Source organism: Paralichthys olivaceus, chromosome 5 (assembly GCF_024713975.1).
Source record: "Paralichthys olivaceus isolate ysfri-2021 chromosome 5, ASM2471397v2, whole genome shotgun sequence".
In the NCBI taxonomy this organism is placed as follows: domain Eukaryota; kingdom Metazoa; phylum Chordata; class Actinopteri; order Pleuronectiformes; family Paralichthyidae; genus Paralichthys; species Paralichthys olivaceus.
In genome coordinates, this window is record NC_091097.1 from 2,256,651 (window position 1) to 2,279,210 (window position 22,560).

The 22,560-nt window shown below is 39.7% G+C and overlaps 1 protein-coding gene across 8 annotated transcripts in view; it reads right to left on the minus strand.

The window, feature by feature from the left end:
* Positions 1 to 145: 145 nt before the first annotated feature.
* Positions 146 to 22,560, minus strand: part of pdxdc1 (pyridoxal-dependent decarboxylase domain containing 1) — a 30,966-nt gene continuing 8,551 nt past the window's right edge. For 2 of the 8 annotated variants that reach the window (XM_069525041.1, XM_069525038.1), the window contains exons 7-24: positions 22,435 to 22,503; positions 22,275 to 22,353; positions 22,036 to 22,120; positions 21,257 to 21,305; positions 19,698 to 19,799; positions 18,960 to 19,085; positions 18,624 to 18,674; positions 17,190 to 17,264; positions 12,277 to 12,337; positions 11,020 to 11,090; positions 9,543 to 9,648; positions 9,224 to 9,398; positions 7,357 to 7,475; positions 7,146 to 7,267; positions 4,995 to 5,087; positions 4,809 to 4,905; positions 3,762 to 3,860; positions 146 to 3,169 (exon numbers count right to left, since the gene is read on the minus strand). In XM_069525041.1, coding sequence (XP_069381142.1) covers positions 2,877 to 3,169; positions 3,762 to 3,860; positions 4,809 to 4,905; positions 4,995 to 5,087; positions 7,146 to 7,267; positions 7,357 to 7,475; positions 9,224 to 9,398; positions 9,543 to 9,648; positions 11,020 to 11,090; positions 12,277 to 12,337; positions 17,190 to 17,264; positions 18,624 to 18,674; positions 18,960 to 19,085; positions 19,698 to 19,799; positions 21,257 to 21,305; positions 22,036 to 22,120; positions 22,275 to 22,353; positions 22,435 to 22,503 — 1,872 coding nt within the window. In that variant the 3' untranslated portion in view covers positions 146 to 2,876. Of the gene's footprint in view, positions 3,170 to 3,761; positions 3,861 to 4,808; positions 4,906 to 4,994; positions 5,088 to 7,145; positions 7,268 to 7,356; positions 7,476 to 9,223; positions 9,399 to 9,542; positions 9,649 to 11,019; positions 11,091 to 12,276; positions 12,338 to 16,974; positions 17,005 to 17,189; positions 17,265 to 17,645; positions 17,691 to 18,623; positions 18,675 to 18,959; positions 19,086 to 19,697; positions 19,800 to 21,256; positions 21,306 to 22,035; positions 22,121 to 22,274; positions 22,354 to 22,434; positions 22,504 to 22,560 lie in introns of all 8 variants that reach the window. The other 6 variants (XM_069525044.1, XM_020104353.2, XM_069525040.1 and 3 more) reach the window with 5 other exon arrangements.

Consider the following 22,560-nt stretch of genomic DNA (forward strand, 5'->3'; position numbering starts at 1 on the left):
AAATAAAACAATTCCTGGATGTAACCACTAAATCAAATCAACTACAAAAGTGAATGGGTTCTTCCTTTGGTCCTTGACTCACCCTTCCATCAAGTTTCAAGTTGGAGACATACAGCTGCAAGTACAGAAAACCAAGACCCAACAATAAGATTAGAAAACTTAGAATTTAATCTGTTGAGAGACAGAATTTACACTGATGAAATGTAATCATTCAGACAGAAGCAGGACGGTCCAGGACATTTCATATCAAATCAAACCAAACGTTCTTCATCAATATCTATATCTTGCATTACGATCAAATGACAAAAATAATCACAGAGGAGACATTGCTTCATTTACACCATATAAGAAATTAAATAAAGAACAGTAGTAAAGTTGACAGAGCAAGTGCAATAAAGCTGAAATCTTTTGTAATCTTCATCGCCACTGTGTTCCTTCCAGTAAATTATCCACTTAGACCTGACATCTTATAGCTTTCATCCTCAAACATCACACATTTTACATTCCGGCATCATGACAGATGATTCTACACCAACTAATGAGGCTCATTCACTCCCATTCAATTACAGTTGTAATATAAAACAACAATGATCGCCCTCTGATTCTGTTGTTTACAGGCGTTTGCATGTTTTGCAAGTTCCAATCACAGTTTCTTATTATACAGCCCATAAAAGTCAGCAGATATGAGCCTGTCACAAAAGGGTCAGTGTTAATACAAGCCCATATGAAAACTTATTTCACAGAATATGCAGATTCTTTTTTTTTTTACATATAAAATATGTTTATTTTCTTTATTCAAGTACTATATATTTGATTGGGACATCTTAGGAATGATATAAACTGTTTGCCAATTGTGTCTGTATAGTAAATTTTCAATCCCTATTATGGGTATTGCATCGGCTCTATTTCTTATCATATACTGTATGTGTGTGTGTATTCATGACACCCTATTGCTGTTCTTCTTGGGTTGCCTTTGCTAAAATGAATTTCCATTACCATCAGTGAAACATTAAGGATCCTACCAAATCAGCAACAAGAGTGATCTTACCACTTTGTTACACTGTGAGAGATGTCGACTAGGATCTTGGACAACGTGTGTACAGGCAGTTAAAATTATTTATGGTTTTTGTCATTTCATACTATCTTCTGATTGGCTGCTTTGTGCTCATTACACAGTGGAGCGCCATTTGAAGTCAAAACCACCATGTTGCACTTATGACTGACTGACTTTCATTTGGGACAGGCCAAAACCGCACAGTGTACAGCAGTCTTCAGGATCTCACCTGCAAAATGTCTGTGAACTTATCCTGGTGTGACAGACACATCAAACAGTTATCAACAGTCATGTAGAACAGAATCAGTTATAAAAAACATTAATAAAGTGCACATAGCATGCTCACAATCGGCCTGTGCTGCCCGAGATTATTAATATTATACAAACAAGAGCAAAAGATGGGCCATCAGTGTCGGACGAGAGAATTTCATAGACACACATAATCGACTGAGTTCTTCAAAAAATGTGAGAAAAAGAGAAAACTGGTTGGGCCCTCTAATGTGGCACTTAAAACCATCTCAACAGGAAGTGGTTTGACTCAGGTCTGTCTATGTTTCTGGCAAAAAAGAAAACTTCCACATACAGTAAATACTGTACATGCCAAGCAATGCTCCTCAGGTAGCATTACTGGCAAACACAACAAAACATTCACACGGAGATGAAATTCTGGGTGTGTATCTGATTCTGATTCAAACAGATGTTCGGACTTCTCACAGAATTTGGACTGAATATTATATTGAACATTTCTTCTCCCTCCAGCAGGGACTCTGATGCTCCATCGTCGTGATGTGGGGCAGTGCATACGCGAGGGGAGAGTTTGGAAGCAGCTGATGGCTGTTAGTAGTCATTTAGATTAAATAGATGATATTCTCTTCCTCATACACAGATTGATCATTTTAACTTATTTTATTGTAGATGAGTAATTAGGTATGTTAGATATATATAGCGGGTATATTATTTACAGTGAGGACTCTAAACATTTGCAGTAAACATTTCCCAAACAAATCGTAGTGATAATCATTGCATTCATTTTGATGAGTGCTCAAGTGAATTTAAATTCTCATATTTCTCTTAAAATCAAATAAAAAATAATTTCATCATCAGTGTGTGATATGGCTAATTATTCTGCTCGACAATCCAGTAACAGAGTGATCAAGGTAAAGAGCAGCACAACACCGAGCTGAACGTTCTCTGAACTCTCCTCCATCCAATGTTTAAAGGAAAAATCCATCCCAAAGCATGTACACTTCCATATGTGTACATGTGTTCCTGAATACAAAGCAAATCAGAGAAGACACGAGTCATGTCGTGCCACAGTGAAAATAGTTTTAGTGCAGCCAGAAAGGACAACAGATCATTTACCATTAACATGAAAACATGAATGTAAAGGCAACTATCACACATGGGGAAGAGTGAGCACACAGGAGGCAGGTGCAGTATACCTCAACAGACTACGCCATGGACCCATAATTGCAAAACAGCAAACCACACGGCCATGTCCCTTTTTAGGAGTGATTAAAAGGAATTCAAAATTATGTTGGAGTCGACACTAAGCCACTGGCAGAGGAAGAATATCATATTAAAACACTTTGCCTACATAAGTATAATATGTCAGTATATCCAGGGGGACTTTTCCTTTAACAGACATCCTCTAGGGCCTGAAACATACAACTGAGACAAGCAGCCCATCATCTCAGTCTAGTTTTTTTCCTTCAAAACTGGAAGAGTTAGATTCACAAAGTAATAAAGCTTTTTTATTAAACATCTCTTAGGCTGGTACCATTTAGAGGAAGACTGGAAAACACCTGCATCGAGGGTCGTCCTATCTCCTGCTCTGCTCCTCCTCTTGGCCTTCAGGCGTCCTCTCCTCTGAGGCCTCCCCAGGCTCTACATGTGTGTCGTGCGTGTGCTCACATGACTCCTGGACTTTCTCTGGTGAGGCATCACTTGCAAGGTGCAGTGAGTCCTCCTCTGGTTCAGGTGCAGAGGTGGTAGGGTGGATGCTGCTGCTCACAGTGGTGCTCTCCTCCTGGGTCTTCTCATCAGACGGTCCAATGGAGCTGGTCTCACTTAAGGAGTCGGAGCTCGCCCCTGAGCGCCGGAATAACCTCTGACCTGTGAGGAAATGTACGAGTCAGGAAGAGAATGAGCCGAGTGTGATGTTGCTTCAACTTCACGTGTGTCAGCTGCAACGTGCAACGCTCCAACATCATGCTCATCAAACTACTGTGTGTTACTCATTGAGTAGTAAATGAGGAATTCAGGCAGACATGAACAAAGATGAAGAGGAAGAAGAATGAGCTGAAGAGGGCCACCTACAAGTCAGTGTTGTAGTAATTAGAGTGTAAATGTTAAAGTTAGCTACAAAAGTACTTTGCATACACAGAAGAGCCAGGATTCTGCTTGTAAATATATAAAAAGCAACTCTGGAGTTTTCAAACTAGTACAGGGTCCACAACAACCCTGACAACAATCTCCATTTTAGGGGCTAAAGAACTCCAAAGTACTGTGGATGATAACAATTTAAAAAAAAAACAACAACAGGGAATTAGAGAAAGAAAGTGAGAGCATGACTGTTACTGTATTTACAGAATTAGTGAAGTAGAAATACAGTGTGCTGAATTGACTTATTTATTTGAGATCTGGCTGTGACCTGAAAACCAGCTTGTACTTGAAAATAGTCAGCGACAAAGATGGACAAACCCACCTGGCATTCTCTTTGACGAGGAGGTGGGAGTTTCCTGCTGGGACGGCCTGTCCGTCTGGGCCATCGTGGAGTACGTCTTCTCTGTGGAGTCCAGGGAACCTATTGACATACACCATCACAAGCACATGTGCTGACTTACTCTGACAAACAGTAACATGCTTTGATCTCTGTTTTTATAAGAGCTAGTTAATATAATGGACATAATAGTTACAGACCTCTAACACCAGACACACATTTAAATTACACTCATACATTCAGTGGGTGGCATCTTTTACAACATATTGTTAAAAGCACTTTCTTGGCAAAATTCTGAATCCAGACCTTGTATGAAGTGTGTACTACACTGCATGTCATGTTTCATATTTGCTGTATAACCAGAAAGAATCTGACTTTAGGCTTGTGGCTCCGTGGTTCAAAACATTACCTGAAGTGAAAACCTTTTTATTATAATTTATTCTTCTTCTAGCCATGGATTTTTATTATTTTTCCTGTGAAGCACCTTGTAACTTTGTTTAGATAAGTGCTATACAAATGCAGTTGTTATTATTATTATTAATATTATTATTATTATTGTGTGCGCACAAAACACCCACAATGCAAGGACAGACTTAGGTATTACACATCTAACTTTTGAAGCTGATCAGTAAAAGGTCAACAACAATAAGATAAACCCAGAGATAATAGAGAGACAATCAGCTTACTCTAATGCAGCAATCAGTGAAATGATAGCACTCTACCACTGTGTCACAATTCAAACATTGTCAACTTGTCTGTTTGGGGTATACACAGGACATACGTCACCACACAGGTGCTTTTCATTTACATCATCAGTGACAACTTACATCAGCTGATGTGTTGATGAACTCATCCACACTACAATGACACTGATACGACCATGAAGCTCCTTTTTGTTCTGTGGTGCTTCACATTCTTCAGAGGGTTTAAAAGTTACACCTGATGTAACATGTGGGTGACTTCAGAGTTATCTGTGTTATTGGTTATTGTCCCAATAGAGCACATTTCCCATGATGTAGCAGCACACAGTACCTGCAGCCAGGTTAAAGGTCCTGCCCTGTATGGAGCTTTCAACTGGAGAGAACCAGTTTAAAACAGAGCCGACCAGAGGAAGCTGTCTCAGCATCCCCTAAAACACACACAGAAGAAGACACACAGTTCAGTGGATTGGTTTTTGTGTGGTCTCACACACTCACACACACAAAAGCACACACACACCTCTTCCATGAGTTTCTCCTCGTTGGCCTTTTGCAGCTGCAGCTCAGCCTCCAGGATGCCTTTCCTCACCACCTCTGTCATGTTCTCTAACAGCTGCACAGGAAAGAGTCACAATGATTCAGAAATGTAAAACATTTTTCTGGAACAAGAATGATTGTTTATCAACCAAAGCTGTGTGGTTCAGGGTTATTATAGTTAACGAAAACTAAAACTAAAACTAGCAATGAAAAAATAATTTAGTTAACTGAAATAAAAATAAAAACGACAATTAGAAAAAAAACGAAAAAATTCAATGAACAATGCAAAACTAACTAAAACTAAACTGAATTGCAGATAAATTCAGTTTTGTTTTCCCCCTGGATCACTGCCTGTCCTGCAGGTGATGGTTAAAGAATGAAATTAAAGGACTTGATAAACCATATTTGGTGTCACACATTGTTTCAGCTTCTACAAGTCGAAGCTTTCTCTTAATACCTGGAAAAACTCAAACTAAGACTAAAACTAAATAAAAATTTAACTGAAACTAGTCGATTCCTCAAAATAAGAACTAAAACTACAAATCACTTGTTGAACTAACTAAAATTAAACTGAAATGAAAAAGCAAACTGAAAAACTAAATAAAAATAAAAACTATTGAAAATTTCAAAACTATAATAACCTTGATGTGGTTATGCCAATTTATTGTTATACTTTGGCCAAAGCTGGAGGACAACTACCAGCAGGAACCACTGCTATCACAGCCTCTGAAAATGTGACATCTCTTCACGTCGATAAGACTGTCAGCAGCAAAGAGAAAAACTAATGCCCAACCTGTTTAAAATGAGGACACTGTGTCAAACTGCTAACAAAAATAGCTAAATAAAGTCAAATTCTTCCAGTGGAAGCAGTTACACGTGTAACCCAACCTAAATATTTCTCAGTCTAAAGAGGCAATGTTGTGATGTGTGTGTGTGTGTGTGTGTGTGTGTGTGTGTGTGTGTTGCTGCCTCAGACGCTGCAGCCTACAGTGTCTTACATGACTGTGTTAATTGCTGTCACATTTTGAGTTCTATGCTGATGAAGCTTGTTTGATGGTTTTCCCTGAGATACAGATAAGCTCTGGTTACTTCGCTCCGCCTGTTAAATCCTCACTCAAAATCTAAAACGTCACTTTTGAGTCTGCACTGACTCAGGACCAGCAAGTTAAGATAAGAATACTTATTATATATTTGCCTGGATGTTGAATAGTGTATCTGACACACTGAAACTAACAGCCGTAGCCATTTCATGCTTCTGGACACAAATACTGAAGGTCCTGTTTCAAAAGATTCACACAAATACTGAGCAATGCTGTAGAGCCTGGTTTTAGGGAGCAGTGCTGCAACACGCGCAGGCTGAGGCACAGAGCACAGATCTGCCTGCTTCTCCAGTCAGGAAGTCTCAAACCTTACATTTTTCATGCACTCCTGTTTTAGAGATATTTTCCATTGCCTTTTTATTCTTTCCGGTCAAGACCACTAAAATCCTATATCAAGACATCTCGTCTTCAGCCCTGAGGGTAGACGTTAGAGATCATTTTAAATTGGCAACTGTCTCCTCATGGAGCTTAGATTATTATTTGGTGTTTACTTATGATTAACTCGTTATTAGTCGTTTCTATACTGAGTCACTTTTTGATGTCATTTGTTGGTTCTTTATTGTGAATCACTATGATGTCTGATCCAAACAGATTCCATCATCATCAGAAATAATCATTACTTCTTACAAGAGATGCAATTGCTTAGTTAAAACGATTGGCTGCCCTCACTGAGTCTGGTTCTTCTAAAGGTTTCAGTTAAAATTATTATTTTTTCGTTGTGGGAACTGTTTCTCTATCATTTCTCAGGTCCCAACCTTACTATGACAAGTGCCTTGAGATAACGTACGTTATGATTTGGAGCTATAAAATTACAACTGAATTGAATTGTGTTGTCTAAATATTGTAGCTGATATTTAATTACACAGGTAGAATTTGTGTCAAACGTAATATTTAAACATGAGCTGTAATCACACAATGACTTATGTAAGTAATCAAAGACTGAGAAACTAATAACTGACTTGAACTATTGATTTAATATCTGCGAACAGTTTTTGCATTTGTCTAATGACCACATAAATGAATTTAGCAGTTACCCTTCCACTCTCCTCGATGTCCCTCCCTAGGGCAGCGATGGTATCCACCAGCTCTGAAACATCGACGTCATCAGTCACCATGCCCACGAAGATACAGTCCTCCTCCGCTCCAAACTCAGGACCTGGGGACAGAGGATGACACAGAAAAGCCACGAGCGTTTGATGAGACCCTTCCTGTCAGTGTCATTGTTCGATGCGAGGCAGTACTAACCAGTGGAGAAGATGATGTCCGTGTCAAGGTCTTGTAGCTTCCTCAGCAGCTCAGAGTTGATTTTTTCCAGCTCCTGCTTCCTCCTGCTCTCATCCATTCCGTCAGCCTGTGGTTTGTACCTGAGCATCAACACATCGGTTTGAATCCCACAGGCCACACGCTTAATGGATTTACTAATGGCTCATAGCTTTCTGCTATCAAAGCTATAACTAATGACCAATATCGTAAAGAGGGAGGCTTAGCTCCTGTTCTCACTCAACAAATACATTTATCACTTTATCATAAATACTTTCATCACCCATAATCCCACCTGATCATCACCACTGATTCTTACCTTACTCTACCCACACTCATTCGATCCCTCTAACATCCATCCAGCCCATTACCCAGCTTCCCTTCCACTGAACCTCTCCCGCTTACCAGAGTCAGATGCACACATGACCTCACATCTGAACCACCTGATCTACCTGAGGAATGTTCTTATTGATGGATTCAACAGTTTATCAACTTACTTCAGCTGAATATAAGTGTTTACACTAAGATCAAACCCTCATCTGTCAGTTGCCATATTGGGTTTTGTTACCATGAATGAAAAGAATAAACGTAAGAAGGTCATGCTGCTCTGGATCTGATAAGAAGATTGTGCCTCATTCACCAATTGTAAGTTCACTGGGATAAGAACAGAATCTATGCACACTCAAGAGCACTCTTACACACACTTGACTACAAAATTATCAGGTATTTTCTTCAATGATTGAAACGATGTAATATTTTTCCGATATGTGGTTATTTAATGTTTAGAATTAATCTCAAGACTGAAACACACCGTCTTAAAAAACAGGTTAAAGTGCATATTGTCTTGGAGATTTGAAGGACATGGACATTTTGAAGAGAATACTTCTTTAGGTTTTACACTGATGTTTACATATTCAATGTATCACATGGTTTTCCAGCTACAGTCCTAGTGTAGCCTGTGAACGATGAAAAACAAGCTTGATTCTCAGACGGGAGAGGACCCAGAAGCTGCAAACACACCACACAGTGTGCACCGAAACCCAGGACCCTGTCCAGATTTTTTCTTTCTGGACCCGTCTGAGCAAGAGAGAAAACTAACCGAGTCCATTCCAAACCCAGCAGGCATTCTGTTGTTAGTGTCCAAACCAGACCTGAGTCTGATGTAGTTAGTGTAGCTGCACTGCACTTGTATGGCTGGGACTCTGGTCCAAAAGCTCAGCTGAGGGTTGCAGTGCTGTGTTTCCAATGATGCGCTGATCCAGCTCAAATTTCTCCATCAAGTCCATCCCCCTTCCTCTCCCTTCCCTCCCCTCTCTTTTCAGTGACTGACAATATGTGTTTTGACCTCAGATTTAATATCAAACCACTTTTTTTTTAACTGTGTGACTTTCTCTTGAAGAAGCTTTCTCTGAAAGTGTAACTGCACCCCATGTATAATTTCTTGTGTTTTCTTTTATATAGATTTTCATGTGAGGCATTCTTAATTTCTTCAATTTGTGATTTCTGTGTGAGCACACGGTTCTGCACTCTCATGCCCCTTAATGGCCATTTATGGGGTATTGACATATGCTAATTAGGAATAACTGGTATGCAATTTTTACTTAAGATAATGGAATTCATCAATTTGTTTGAACAATTCTGCAGTTTAAGAACACGTCATGAATCTGAGTTTTCTTAGGAATTTGCTTAAGTCCAGATAAAACTACTGGTATATACAACATATTTGTATATGAGACTCAATGTTCTTGACAACTTCAAGGTTTAAGGTTCATTAAGTTGATTTCATTCTCTGTATTCATAGATGATGATATACAACAGTGTTCTTTATAGCCTCAAGCCTATTCCACCTTACCGCACAGCTCCCAGGCCAGGCCAGCTGATCTCCTCTACATATGTGAGCGAGGCTGAGTGTCGGTGGCTCTCCTCTCTGAAGTCCTGCCTGAGGCTCATAGTGGAGCTCATCACAGGCACAAGCTCAGTCAGCTTCTCCACCAGCTCCTCAACATCCTCCTGCTGGGTCCCCAGGACTGGGTGGGAAGAGGAAGTCACAGTCACCACTGATTCCTGGTGACTTTGTTACGCTTGCTCGCAACATTTAGCAATAGTGCAATATGTATCATTTATAGTACAAGCCAGAATGTTGTGTTCGTGTGTCTGTGAGTTCACGTTACCTGCAGCCGTCAGGAGGGGACTGAAGCGAATGCAGATACCCTCGTCGTCAAGCTCCACCACATCTACTCCACTGGTGGGAACCAACTGTGCTAACTGTTCACCCAGCTGCATCCAGGAACATTAAAAAAGGAATACACGTCATGTTGTCAATTTAGGACTTAAGTGCTGAAACCACTGACAAAAGCAATGCCTGACTGTACAGTGTGTTCTGATACTGTACACAGAAGTGCAGAAAGCCATGGACACAAAAACAAGTGAGATTAAGTCGCATCTGGACAACGAGCCCAAAACACAGCGTCATCACAAACTATCCTCAGAGACAGGAAGAACAGAGAGTCCTGAAGCAGAGGGTCTGGACCTCAGAGAGGTCTGAACGCAGCTTCATTGGGGTCAGAGTGGGATCACATGAGGAGACAGACAAATGCAGCAGGTGCTCTAAGATTGAAGCAACCTTCCTGCTGTGCTCCTTAAAGCTCTTTAAGTGACTGCAGCTGTAAGTGTACTGAGGAGATTCTGTGCTGTTTTAAAGTGGCCACAGAAAATACTGATCTGATGTTCAGTTTTATCAAGTTACATAAAAATAAAAACTATTCATGGTCTTATTTTCTTTTGGAGCCTAAAATCTGTGCACTGTACTGTGCATATATATATATATATATATAAAATAACATTTAATATTTACATGTACAGGGAGTACAGTTGTTAAAGACTAAAACATGATATAAGGTAACCAAGTAAAATACACAGCAAAACAATGTAATATGGCGGCAAAGGTTTATGTGTTAAAGTTCAGCACTAGTTGAGCTGTAAATCAAAGATATCATTATCGCCAGTGTCTCTTTAAATGAGCTGGCCTGAACCACACTGTTCTCTTCTCCTACACACAGTGGAGGGGAGGGGGATTGAGTTTGTTGCAATATTCACTTTTTACACTAGAGGGCAACACTCAAAGCTTATTACAGTATAGTTGAATTCACACATTCATAGAGTGCATGAATGGCCTTTTTCAATGAGGGGAAATCAGGGTTCAATTATCTTGTCCAAGGATACTTATGCATTTCGGAGGACTGGGATCGAACTGCCGACCTTCTGGTTAGAAATTTCCACCAAACCTTGAGGAAAAATAACTTCCGCTTACAGTTGCTTCTCTGTGTTCACTAGTGTACATTGGGTTTATGAGGCTGGTGAGATTAAAGTTTGCAGGTTGTGAAGTCATAGATGCTGAATTGTAAGTTGCTTGGGATAAAAGCGGCAGCTACTGTAAATGACATGACGTAATGTAATGTTATAATAATGAGCTATAAGTGAAACTCGCTGGAGCTGAGAAGAACTGTTTAGTTGGTGGTAATTCTCTGGATTTTTCACATTAGTATTTTCAATACTAATCATCCTTTGTTAATATATAAAATATTGATTAATGCAGCACTAACATGCATACACACAGAAATACAAGTTGCAACACATGTTTACACTCACCCATCTGTTGAATGTATCAAGGACTTCTTTCTCCCCAGCACAGTATCCCTCCACTGACCCTCCACTAGATGCTAGAAGAATGGGGAAAATAAAGAAATAATTAGAGCCCAAACGATTTATCTACTGGCTGATAATATTCACCGATATGAGCCTTTCACAGACATATTAGTTTCCCAATATGAAATGAAATTTGATTTTACAGAACTAAAAATGCAGGAAAATTTACATTTTATATGTTTCTTCATTCAAGTTATTCATGTATTTGGTTGTATTTGTATTATATCGTTACTTATAATAATGTTTATGGTTAAACGATAAAACATCAATCAATCAATTCAATTTATTTGCATAGCCCATAAGGCTTAATAAGGTGCGACATCCTCTGCCCTAAGTCCTCAACTAGAGTGAGGTAAAACTACAGACAAAAAACATTTTAGCAGGGGAAAAAACATAAGGCCTCATTCACCAATATTTTAAAGAATTGTCTTAAATTTGTCCTGAAGAAGTTTTCTATAAAAATTATAAATTATGGTAATGAAAATGTTATTATACTGTAGAATTAAAAGTAAAAAACACAATAACTGATTATTTTACACAAGCTTTTCAGTTCTTCAGTGTGTGTAGATTCTGTTCCTACATAACAAAAAATCCCAGATAAGAATATACTGGTGAACGTCAGAATCTTTGTAAAAACTGTGGGGTTTAAGAAGAAATTTCTACTTAAGAACGGTTGGAGAATGAGGCCCATAGATATCAAGTCTCAATTACATTTCTTTTTCTATGGTATTGCAATTGGCCCCAACAATGCATATCTGTTATATCTGTTGGGCTCTGGCAAAAATGTCACAATATAATAAGATTACAACATTATTGGATCTAAATAATAACTGATCATTTTTTGAGCAACAAAACATAAGTTCAAAAGTTCAGGAAATGGACTTTAAGGTGCATCTTAACAAAAGACTGGAATGTTCAGGGACCCCAGTCATACAGTCATACAGACGTGTGACTCTAACCTTTTACATCCGTTTGGACTATTTCTGCACGGAGCACATTTTATCAGTGAGGAGTGAGATAGAGAGAAATGCAGCAGGCCCAAAGGGCTCTGCAGGACAGCAGGATTCCTATTACATTGACCATTTAGTGTATTAAAAACCATTAACACATAAAAAACACATTCAATTTTATATTACTGCTCCAAAGTGATTCAAATTGAAATAAAGTCTTTTTTAAATGGTCTAGAAGTGAGACCCTTACCAGCACTCATTTCCTGGGAAAACTTGAACAACACCACGGGAGAGTTGTTTTCATCCTCCACCTGTTGGACACACGAAGACACTAATCAGACATCTGAGACAGACACTGTTTCACTACTAACACACTGACATTTTTTATGACATGCAAAACAACGATCATAAGTTGAAAGTGTGTGATGTAAACATGTATTCAAGAGTTTGCTCTGTGTCCATGCCTACTGAAGCGACTGCATGTTATGCCCATGGTAACTGTAACTGTACAGTATGTCACATACAGGTTTTGTTTCAGTTGTCAAACTGCTGTGCATGGAGGTGGTGGTGCCCCCTGGTTCAGACCCGGTCTTAACATCGGCCTCAGCTGATCTGATCACAAGTGGTCAGCTCTTTAAGTTCCGGTGTAAACACCATGAGGCACATTGAGAAATGTGATCACTCAGACCACATTGTGAGGTGGTCTGTGGCCACATTCTTTATCAGTATCAACTCAAATGTGTCCTGGGCCACATATGAAGGTCTCAGCTAACATCCTCTGCTAGAGTTTCATAATGAACCCAAACTATTGTTACACAATATGACGATTAACTGCCTTACCCTAAAAGCAAGTCAGAATGTTCACACTTTACCTAAAAGTCCTCACTCTATAAAGTGTTGACTAAAAATGGTCCTGACAAAGATATCTGTAGTAAAGTACACACACACACACACACACACACACACAGGTCCTATCTGTACAGTCAGACTGGCTAAAAACAATATGATTTGGTCTTTGTGGACAGAAATGATGTACATGTGTATCTGCACTTTAAGGTACAGTGTGTAGAATTTATTGATATCTAGTGTTGAAGTGTCATGTTGCAGCTGAACACCCCTCACCTCACCCTCTCCTTCCAAACATGAAAAAGAACCAGTGGTAGCTTCAGTTGTCATAAAAACTCAAAAGGTGTTTAGTTTGTCCAGTCTGGACTAATGTAAAAAACATGGTGGCCTCCATAGAGAGGGTCCCCTCCATGTAAATATAAAGTATTTAAATATAAAGGGTCTTTTCTGGGGTAAAGAAAACTACAATTCATACAATTTAGATGAAATGAACTAGTGGAAACATCATGAGGATTATTCTACATTAAATATCTAGTTCCCTTTCACCTAAATCTTACACACTGGACTTTTAATGCAGAGAAGTGAGATCTGATAACAGGAGACATTTAGTGGACAGACAAACTCAGAGCTGTGATCAGATCTCTCTGGGCAGATGATAATACCAGGTCTGAACATGGCCTCAGTGGTGCAAAGTGACCCAAACCAAAGCTCCAGCTCCAGGATTTAGTGGTAGAGAAGAATTGGCTGCCACATACTTGACTTAAGTCAAAACGAACTGAGCAAACAATCAAAATATGACAATGGAAACTTAATTTACACATTACTCTATTATCACTTCACAATACTCCAAAACATGCAACCAGGTTATTGATGCAGGCAGTGCCTGGACATTCAGTACCTGAGTCTCCTCTTAGCATCATCTTAATATTTGAGTCAAATTGAGCAATGTTATTTAACCATATTCAGCAAACAACCAATCTCAATGGAGTCTCAATGTCAAACAGGAAGACAGAAAATAAAACCCATAGTGAGGACTATTATTGATGACATCCAGGTGAAAGGTAAAGGCAAGCATCATGTCTGGGTGGAACTGAAATGAACGTTAGTGTTTCTGTGGTGTTGATGTGAGGGTCATGAATAATTCACCTGCATGTGAGGTATGGTCAAGTTTTAAACTGAATATGTTTTACATATCGTAAGACACAAATGGTTATCTGATCCAGGCCGGGGGCCTGTACAATGACGCAAGTTTAACATATGCAGGATATATTTTCGTTATCCAGTTGTAATGAACCCAACATCAGCTGTCCTGATAAAAAAATACTGAATTGAAAGTACAATCCCAGTGACATCCAAAGTGACATTTAACTAAGTGAAACTTAAACGATGATCACAGGACTAGAAAAGAAATTAAACAGTTTGCGAATTTCCATTATCTAAGCATAAGGCAAAAAATAAACTGTAAATCGACAGAGGACATTTATTAAGGTTGTTACTGAGTATTTTTAATTTTTTGTCAGATGATAAACAAACTATTATGAACATGTGATCCAGATTTGTTTTTAAGTTAAGTATTGTCAGACTGTTGTGGCAGAAGAGAAGTATAAATGTGTGATGAGCTCAGTCTGATTGAAATGTTCATTTATATCATGAGAAATATTGAAGTGTGTGAATTATTTGATAATAAAAGTTATTCAAAACGTTAATAGCTATCTAACCTTCTCTGGAGCAGGTTAGCGGTTCAGCATAAATTAGATTTATCCCTGTAAGAAGTGAACAAGCTTTGTGGAACTGAAAACCTCAGTATTAAACCTGACGTTACCTCCATAACCACAAATCCTGCTTCATAGTACATGACCCAGGTTTTAGCTTCAGAATGCAACAGTATTTTAAGGCCACTTCTCAACAATTTCTTTTCTTTCCAAACCAGATTATCTGTCATTCACTCCTACATTACAAAGTGACTGGCCGGTGTGAAATTAGCCAGTGTTTGAACACTCAGGTTCAGGTTTATCTAATGTAGTATCTAATGTAGACTGTTGCTGGGTTGAGGCAGAGGCAGCTCAGACTCTTCTCCAGGTGTTTTTTTCCTTTTGGACCCGACAGTCCAGAGGGCAGAGGCTAGTGAGGAGTGGCACAACTAATCCATAGGTATATGACCACAGGATGAACCCAGCACTAGATGAAGCAACAGCCTCAGACAGGTGTTAACAATAGATAAATGAAGGCTCAAGTCCAGAGCATGGCCCCTTCATGTTGAAAGAAGCCAGTTGACATCTTTGGGGCATCTGATTAGGAATCTTCTAGCCACCTCCCTGTACAACTATTTCAGGCACCTCCAAGTGGCAGGAAACCTTTGCATGTTACTCATGGTGGTAGCAATACAATACAAGAATACTGGAGCCAGTTAAGTACTTAAACTATTGCTGTTGGGTTAGGGGTTGGGTTGGGTTAGAAATCCACAAACCTGAGGAAACTCCTTAAAGAACCACAGAGAAACTAAGGTTCACTCTGTGTAATGACTCCAGTCTCACTTCCTTCCATTGTTCACTCTCCCGTCACTGCACTCACTACCATCAGTCAACAATCACTCACCCAGTAGATATACTGTGCACCTGCTCACACACCTCTTCCCTCTTTCATTCCTCGTGTAGCCCTCCCGTGCATTAACATTGCCTCTGTTTGTTTCAGAGACTGTAACTTTTGCTACCTTGTTCTGGTTTTTGCTTGTTTTTAGATTTTGTGGGATTCCCTGAAAGCTTTGTTTCGCCTTCCTGTGTGTGACCTCTGCCTTGACCTAAACCTCACCCATTAAAACCGAGACTGTTGATTTGAAGTTTCGCACTATTTGTGAATGTGCAGGCTCTTGGTCCAGGCATCACAGTACAAAACTACAGGCTAGTTATAAGGTCAGGCTGCAGTGAAAAGGCCAGTGACGTGTCCTGGCTGGAGTTTATCACAGTCGCATTTCAATAAACAGACTTTATTAGAAAATCAGATTTGGCTTAACTCATCAAACGTTCGGTCATCTTTATCTTTTTTTTCGTACTTTTTCCAGCTCAAATTTTTTTGCATATGTTACTTAATCTGGACAGAGCAACTCTCAAGAGGAACATTACCACAACCTTCTCCATCGTTGCCATGTTTGTTGTCAGATACTCCAGTCTGCCCCAACGTAAAGGACACATGGAAGTATGTGGGCCATGACAGTTACAGTGTTTGAAATGAGCCTGTGGAAAATATCCTATGAGGGGCATCACCACTTTTTGTGGGAACTGCTCTACTCAGGACCATAGAGCCGTGCAGAGAGTGGTTTACTATCAAGGAGGAACCAGAGACAGGTGCTACATAGACTGGGGCGTGTTGTTTAAGGACACAGTAAAATAATAAAAAGCTAGCCTGGAATCCCAGTAAGAGATATATTTGCTAAAGCCTAATCAAACAGCAACAGACCGCACAATGGTTTACAATACTCACAGACACGTCAGTGACAGGGTCTGTGGTGATTAGAGCCGACCCCAGTGTCTGGGTGTTGTCGGGACACTGACGTGATCTATGCAGCAGAATTAATGAGTTGCTTCCTGCCTCTGTCTGCTCCACCTCTCGCCTCAATAATGCGGAGTGGATGCATCTGTGCAGAGGACCTCCTTTTGTGTTGTGCATGTGTGAAAAGCAAACTGCGGGTAAACTCTGTATCTACTTCTCCAGACTTAACCAAAAGGCCATGTCTGAAAACGGCTTATTTGTGCTTCTACAGCCACAAGTCTAACATATAGAGACTCAACCATCAGCATGTTGAACTGACTTCTGAATGCCCCTGACTCCTGGAATTCTCACACAATGTCCTCTAAGAATCTTTCACACTGCCCTGCACATTTGCATATTTGTATGGACACAAGTAAAAAATTGCATTGTACATAAGTATAGTTACATAAACATAATTCTGTATTCTATATTATTTGTTATTTTTGTTGTCATTTCGAATTCAAGGAAGTGCTGGGATGCAACAGCATGTGACACATTAATTAATTATTCATGACCCTTGTATTTCTTCCAAAGGCAACAAGACATAATGAGTGTGGAGAGGCATTCGCTGAAGTACCTCAAAGAACATGCCTGAGGGGTCCACATCCTAAACAATTAGGAAGAAGTGAACAGTCCATCAGCCAATGGAGACCCAACACCGCTGAGCTGATGTGGGTGAAGGAAAATGGTCAGGAGTGACAGCAAGAAAGAAAAGGAAGAGAAGGTAGGACAGAGGGGAAGGCGCAGGGGAAGGAGGAGTGAGGGAGCAGGCAGAGGCTTGGTCCCACCTACAATAGAGAGCATGAGAGAGCCCAGAACGTCCCGCAGTGAAGCCCCGGAGATGGGCGGGATCGGCGACACCACGCCCTGGAACCAAGGTAACCCACACTGACTATAACTATAGCTATACACACATGTTCAGTAAAGTACAGACAGCTGCACACTCATACATATGTTACTAACACAGTGGCACTAAACACTCAATCTGCTGCATCACAGTGAATGTCATCGACAAAACGGAAGTTCCTCCTTCTTTTACCGAGCTGTAGTGAGGTTTAGTACCACTGTGCCATGATTCTGACCCCATTCTGGTTGTTCACGGCATCTTACTTGCAGTAGTTTAATGTGTCAGTTTATGTAAATCAAATCTCTGTGGTTGTATGGTTACAGTTTAGCCTTTAATAGATGCCAGTGAACAAGCTTTAAGTGTGTAGCCCTCGATCTGATTCAACACAACTCAGATGTTACCATGGTCAAAGCCTCGACGAGAGAGATCTCCGTCTCAAGTACATCCTATAAACACAAATGGGTTTTGTCTTTGAACATCCAGAGGTCATTTGTTCATGTCAGAAGTTCCACGTGTTATATAATAATACTGGAAGAGGTTCTGATCCCATGTGGCCCTATACATTTCTACCAAACATAATATGACAGCTGTCCAGCTGAATATCATGCAAATCATCTCATTAACCTGTGTTTATAAGTCAACACTTGTGTTTGAATGTCACATGTGAAAGCAGGTGAAAACACAATATAATGGATGATTACTGATGAGCCAAACTGTAGCAGAATCTAATGAGTTCATCTTTATAGGGGTGTAATCACAACATTTTCCCACATGCTGCTCTTGAGTTAGAATCTAAACAGACACAAAGGCCTCTTGTTTCATGGTGGTGTGATAAAGCCAGCAAGGTAGGGCTACTAAAGAGTGATGACCTCTTCCATCCATCTCAGCTACTGAAATCATGTGAAATCAGTTTATCGACTAGAGTCCAATGTCAGATTATCAGCATACATGTGAGCAGCATGTAAATTGGTACCTTTTTTAAAATGTTTTGTTGTAAGTCTTAGATCATTGCACCTACAATGTTCTTCTTTGTAATGGATAATTACATTAATTGGTATAATTTGTCTGTCAGGAGTATAGTTGGTTACTTGACGATTATTACCAGGCAGGGCAGCATGTAATGGACAGTGTTGTGAACAGGTGGCTGCAGCACTAAGACACACACAGTGCAACATTTGAACTCGATGTATAAGCAAAGGTGCATAGAATGAGTGCACACAGCACACTGACAGATCTGTGGGGACTCATAAAAGTACAGTACAGTATCCTTGAACGTTTTCTTATAAAACACCTGACACCTGACCAGACAGTCTATTGACCTTCTATCATTATGCAAACATTATCTTATTATTGGCAGAACATATCAAGAGATCACATACCGATGTTTTGATAGAAGCCAGAGATTTAAGTTTCTGCAGGAGTTGCTGGCTCTGGAGGAGAGAAATAAAGGTACAATGTAAAGAATGTGCATGATGATGTACCTAAATTAATTTCAAGAGATTTTATTAAAATGCAACAATAGCATAGATTGCTAAATACAGAAGGTTGGCACATGTTTTGATCTCTGCAAAGGCACAACAGGACCATATCTGTGCCGGTTTGTTATTCACGAACAGTTCCCAACCGACATGTTGTGTTTAATTTGTTTATTCTGTACACAAGCAGAAATGTAAAAGTGACCATCTGAGGTTCAGGGGATTTTAAGTGATGCTCACCAGAGTAGTGGCGTGCTTGATCTTCTGGACGATTCCATTGTGACCAAGATACTGCAGGGAGAGCCAGAGAGGCAGCGCTCGCAGCTTCTCCACAGGTTGGCTGGAGGTCAAACCTGCTGCCAAAGACTGAGGGACAAAACACAAACACACAGCAGTGAGTCAGTCAGAGAAAGACAAACACAACAATTACAGGCTGAACAAAATGCACTAATAAGAATACAAAAAGAAATAATCTAGTTCAAGTTAACATTTATTCTTCCTCATATGATAACAGAGTCAAACTGCAGGTTAAAAATGCCGCCAGATCATTTTGATAGTTCGATTTTTTTAATTTCCCCATATGCCCCATGCACTGACACAGCAAAGGTGGTGAGCTCTGCCATGGTAACCACAGTCAAAGAATCACTTCCTGTTTGGCAATTTGTCTTCAAGGTAAAAGCATAACATGAATTTAGTTACTGCAATACTTTATACAGAGTGGAATGGTAGAGCTTTTATTTTAAAAAGTTGGGAATTTGGGTATGAAATAGCCATGCAATGTATGAAAAATGACAGCATTTAACTTAATCATTTAAAATTATATATAAACCACACACCTCTACCATTATTAAGCAAATTATGTTTCATTTAATAAAAATCAACGACTATAAAATCTTCACTGCATGTAAACCACGTTGGATGAAAATAATGTTTCCTATCTCTGTGCACAATGTCACAAACAGAAAATTGTTGGCCTACCAGAGCTGGGTCCTCATGCCTGTAGAGGGTGACAGCGGATATAGCAGGCAGTCCCAGCCAATGACCTGGTGTCAGTGTCATACTATCACTTCTGGTAGCTGCCTGGAGGGGGAAGAACAATATGTTTCAAGACAAAGTAAACATAAAATGGCATTTCCCATCTGACTTCCTAAGGTGAGACCATAGCACTTAGTGGGATGACAGATGTGGACAATGGAGACTAACATTGTTGACTACTTTTTCTCGTCTGTCTCTCTCCTACAGGTAATGAAACTGTGCACATGTGATCAAGGGTATTTTTAAAAGGAGAGTTCACAGAAAATGAAATTCACTCTGAAGTGTTTGAGTCCACAAAACACTGAAGTTTCAGGGGTAAACAGTGTTGCAGCAGAATCCAATACAATTGAATTTAATGGTGACCGAGACTTCAGACATAATAAAACAACAGAAAAAACACAACATGCCTCCATACTGCTCGTGCGGTGTCATCAAAGTGTCCGCAAGTCCCGACATTTATATCTGACTCGTGTGTTAAGCCTAAATGTCCTCTGATATCTTCCTATGAGGTGCATTCACGGACACACCATCATGTAGCTATGTCTGCCAGCTTAGCCACTTCTGGTGGACTTTTAAGATTAAAACACAGTGTAAATGACCTTGTTTCCAGTCAAATAAAAATGATGGGCTTGCAGACACTTGGATGACACCACACGAGCAGTATGGAGGCATGTGGTGTTTATTCTGTTGCTTTAGATCTGAAGTCTACGTCACCATTGACTTCAGTTCTATTGGATTCTGCTACAACAAAGTTTACCCCTGAGACTCCAGAAGAGTTTTATGGACTCAAATACTTCACCGGCCCCTTCATGGGCATAGTGGTGAGAAGATAATGAATGAATTGTCATTCTTTGCTGAACTATCCCTTCTAGCATAGAATATCCCTTTGGGGTTTTGATTCCCAACTACATAACTATTCTTTTATTACACTGCACTGAGTAATACTTAGGAGGGAATCTCCAGATGATTAAAATTTAGAGTTGATCAGTCTTGAGGGGGCAGTGGGGATGACCCATGCACACAGTATGCACCTACAGAGCAGGGTCGATGTGGGATTGAGGTTTGTCTGCTGGCTGAGGGCAGAAATTTCACAGTGACAACTAAAGCCATAGTTGCCTCTGCTCTGCTGTCACACTGTCCCTCTCACGCTCTTGATTTCTCACCTATGATGAGCATAAAACTTTCAGTAGACAGACAAAGGTAGCATTGCCTGCTTGGGTTATATAGACAATGCATGCAGGGTATGCACCACCCCACAAATGCTTTTCATTGCTTTATTCAAACATAGCAATCAAAGAAATGATACAAAGGATTTGAACACTTATTTTGATGCAATGACATAGTTTGGTTTATTTTTTCTGTTCTAATCTGTAGTAATTCACAGTAGCCTTGAGCGAGTCCTAACCATTCAATTCAGACAAAGTCATGTGCATGAACTAATCCCTTGGGTAATGTAAACTTTTTCACCCAAAACATAGATGATGGTATTTAAACATGATTACCATCACAGCAGAGGTGACCTGACCCAGTGCCAGGGTTGCCAGGTTGACCCTGAAGAAAAAGCAAAAAATATATAACAACATAACTAGTGACTCATGCCTTAAAACATCAAAGTTCTTATTTGGATTAAAAAAAATTAACTTTCATCCTCAACATTTCATCAAATCCTGTTGAACGTCTCTCATTACACACATACACAAATATATTTACTGTATGTATATATGAGCCCCATCTCAGTTGTTGTATCCACAATCACATTCTTCACTACCCAAAGCTCATGACCATACATGAAAGTTGGAATAAATCAATTACTAAATCAAAAGCTTTTCCTTCTGCCCCAGCTCCTTCTTCACCACACTGCTACTGCAGCACAGAGCCACCTGTCCATCCTCCTCTTACTAGTGAACACAACTCCTTTACAAATTGTAAATATTTTATTGTACAAATTGCACAATCCTTTTTTTACAACTTTTTACACAATCTCTTCTCTAGTACATTTATTAAAAAAATGTTTTGTATTTTTATATATCTTTTATATTTATGCTTGCACAAAACACATCAAAGCAAATTCCTTATATGTGTAATCCTGTTTGGCAATTAATCCCGATTCTGCTTCTGCTTCAGCTAAACTAAGCAAACTGTAATTTGTCTCCAGCTTTGTTCTTAACAACTGATACTGATCTGACAGTTCACTCTCTGCAAACAGCAAACAAGCACATTCTGGGAAAAGTTGAACTACTTCTTTCAGACAAACTATTGTAGAAGAAGAAAATGGACTCACCCCTCCACATGAAGCCACATGTTGTACTGGTCACACAAGTCCTTCAGACGGCCCAGCTTGTCTGTGTGGCCGGCCCCAGGGGTGCCTGGGAAATAAACACATATACAACTTACTCCTCTAAAGTCCAAATGAACATATTTACACTGCAGAAAAGCTGATTATCTGCTGTTAAATGAATATTGCTGAAATTGTACTACATGCATACAGATTGCAAAGTTAAAGGACTGATTGTCTTTCACCTGCATTGGCAATCAACAGCAAGGGAAGCTTTCCAGCGTCTATGTCCTCTTTGATGAGTTTGTCCAACAGGGCAACATCCTGACAGTGACAAACAGGTTATCATTTTCATTTTAACCATCTCACCTACATCTGGATATGTGTCTTTTTGTACTCTCCTACCATTTGGTGTTGGGAGCCAAAGATGGTGTTGCATGGGACTGTGCACAAACTGGACAGAGGCAGGCCGAGCTGTCGACACAGACACTGACATTAAAATCTCTTTCTATTACGTATGCAGAAAAATAA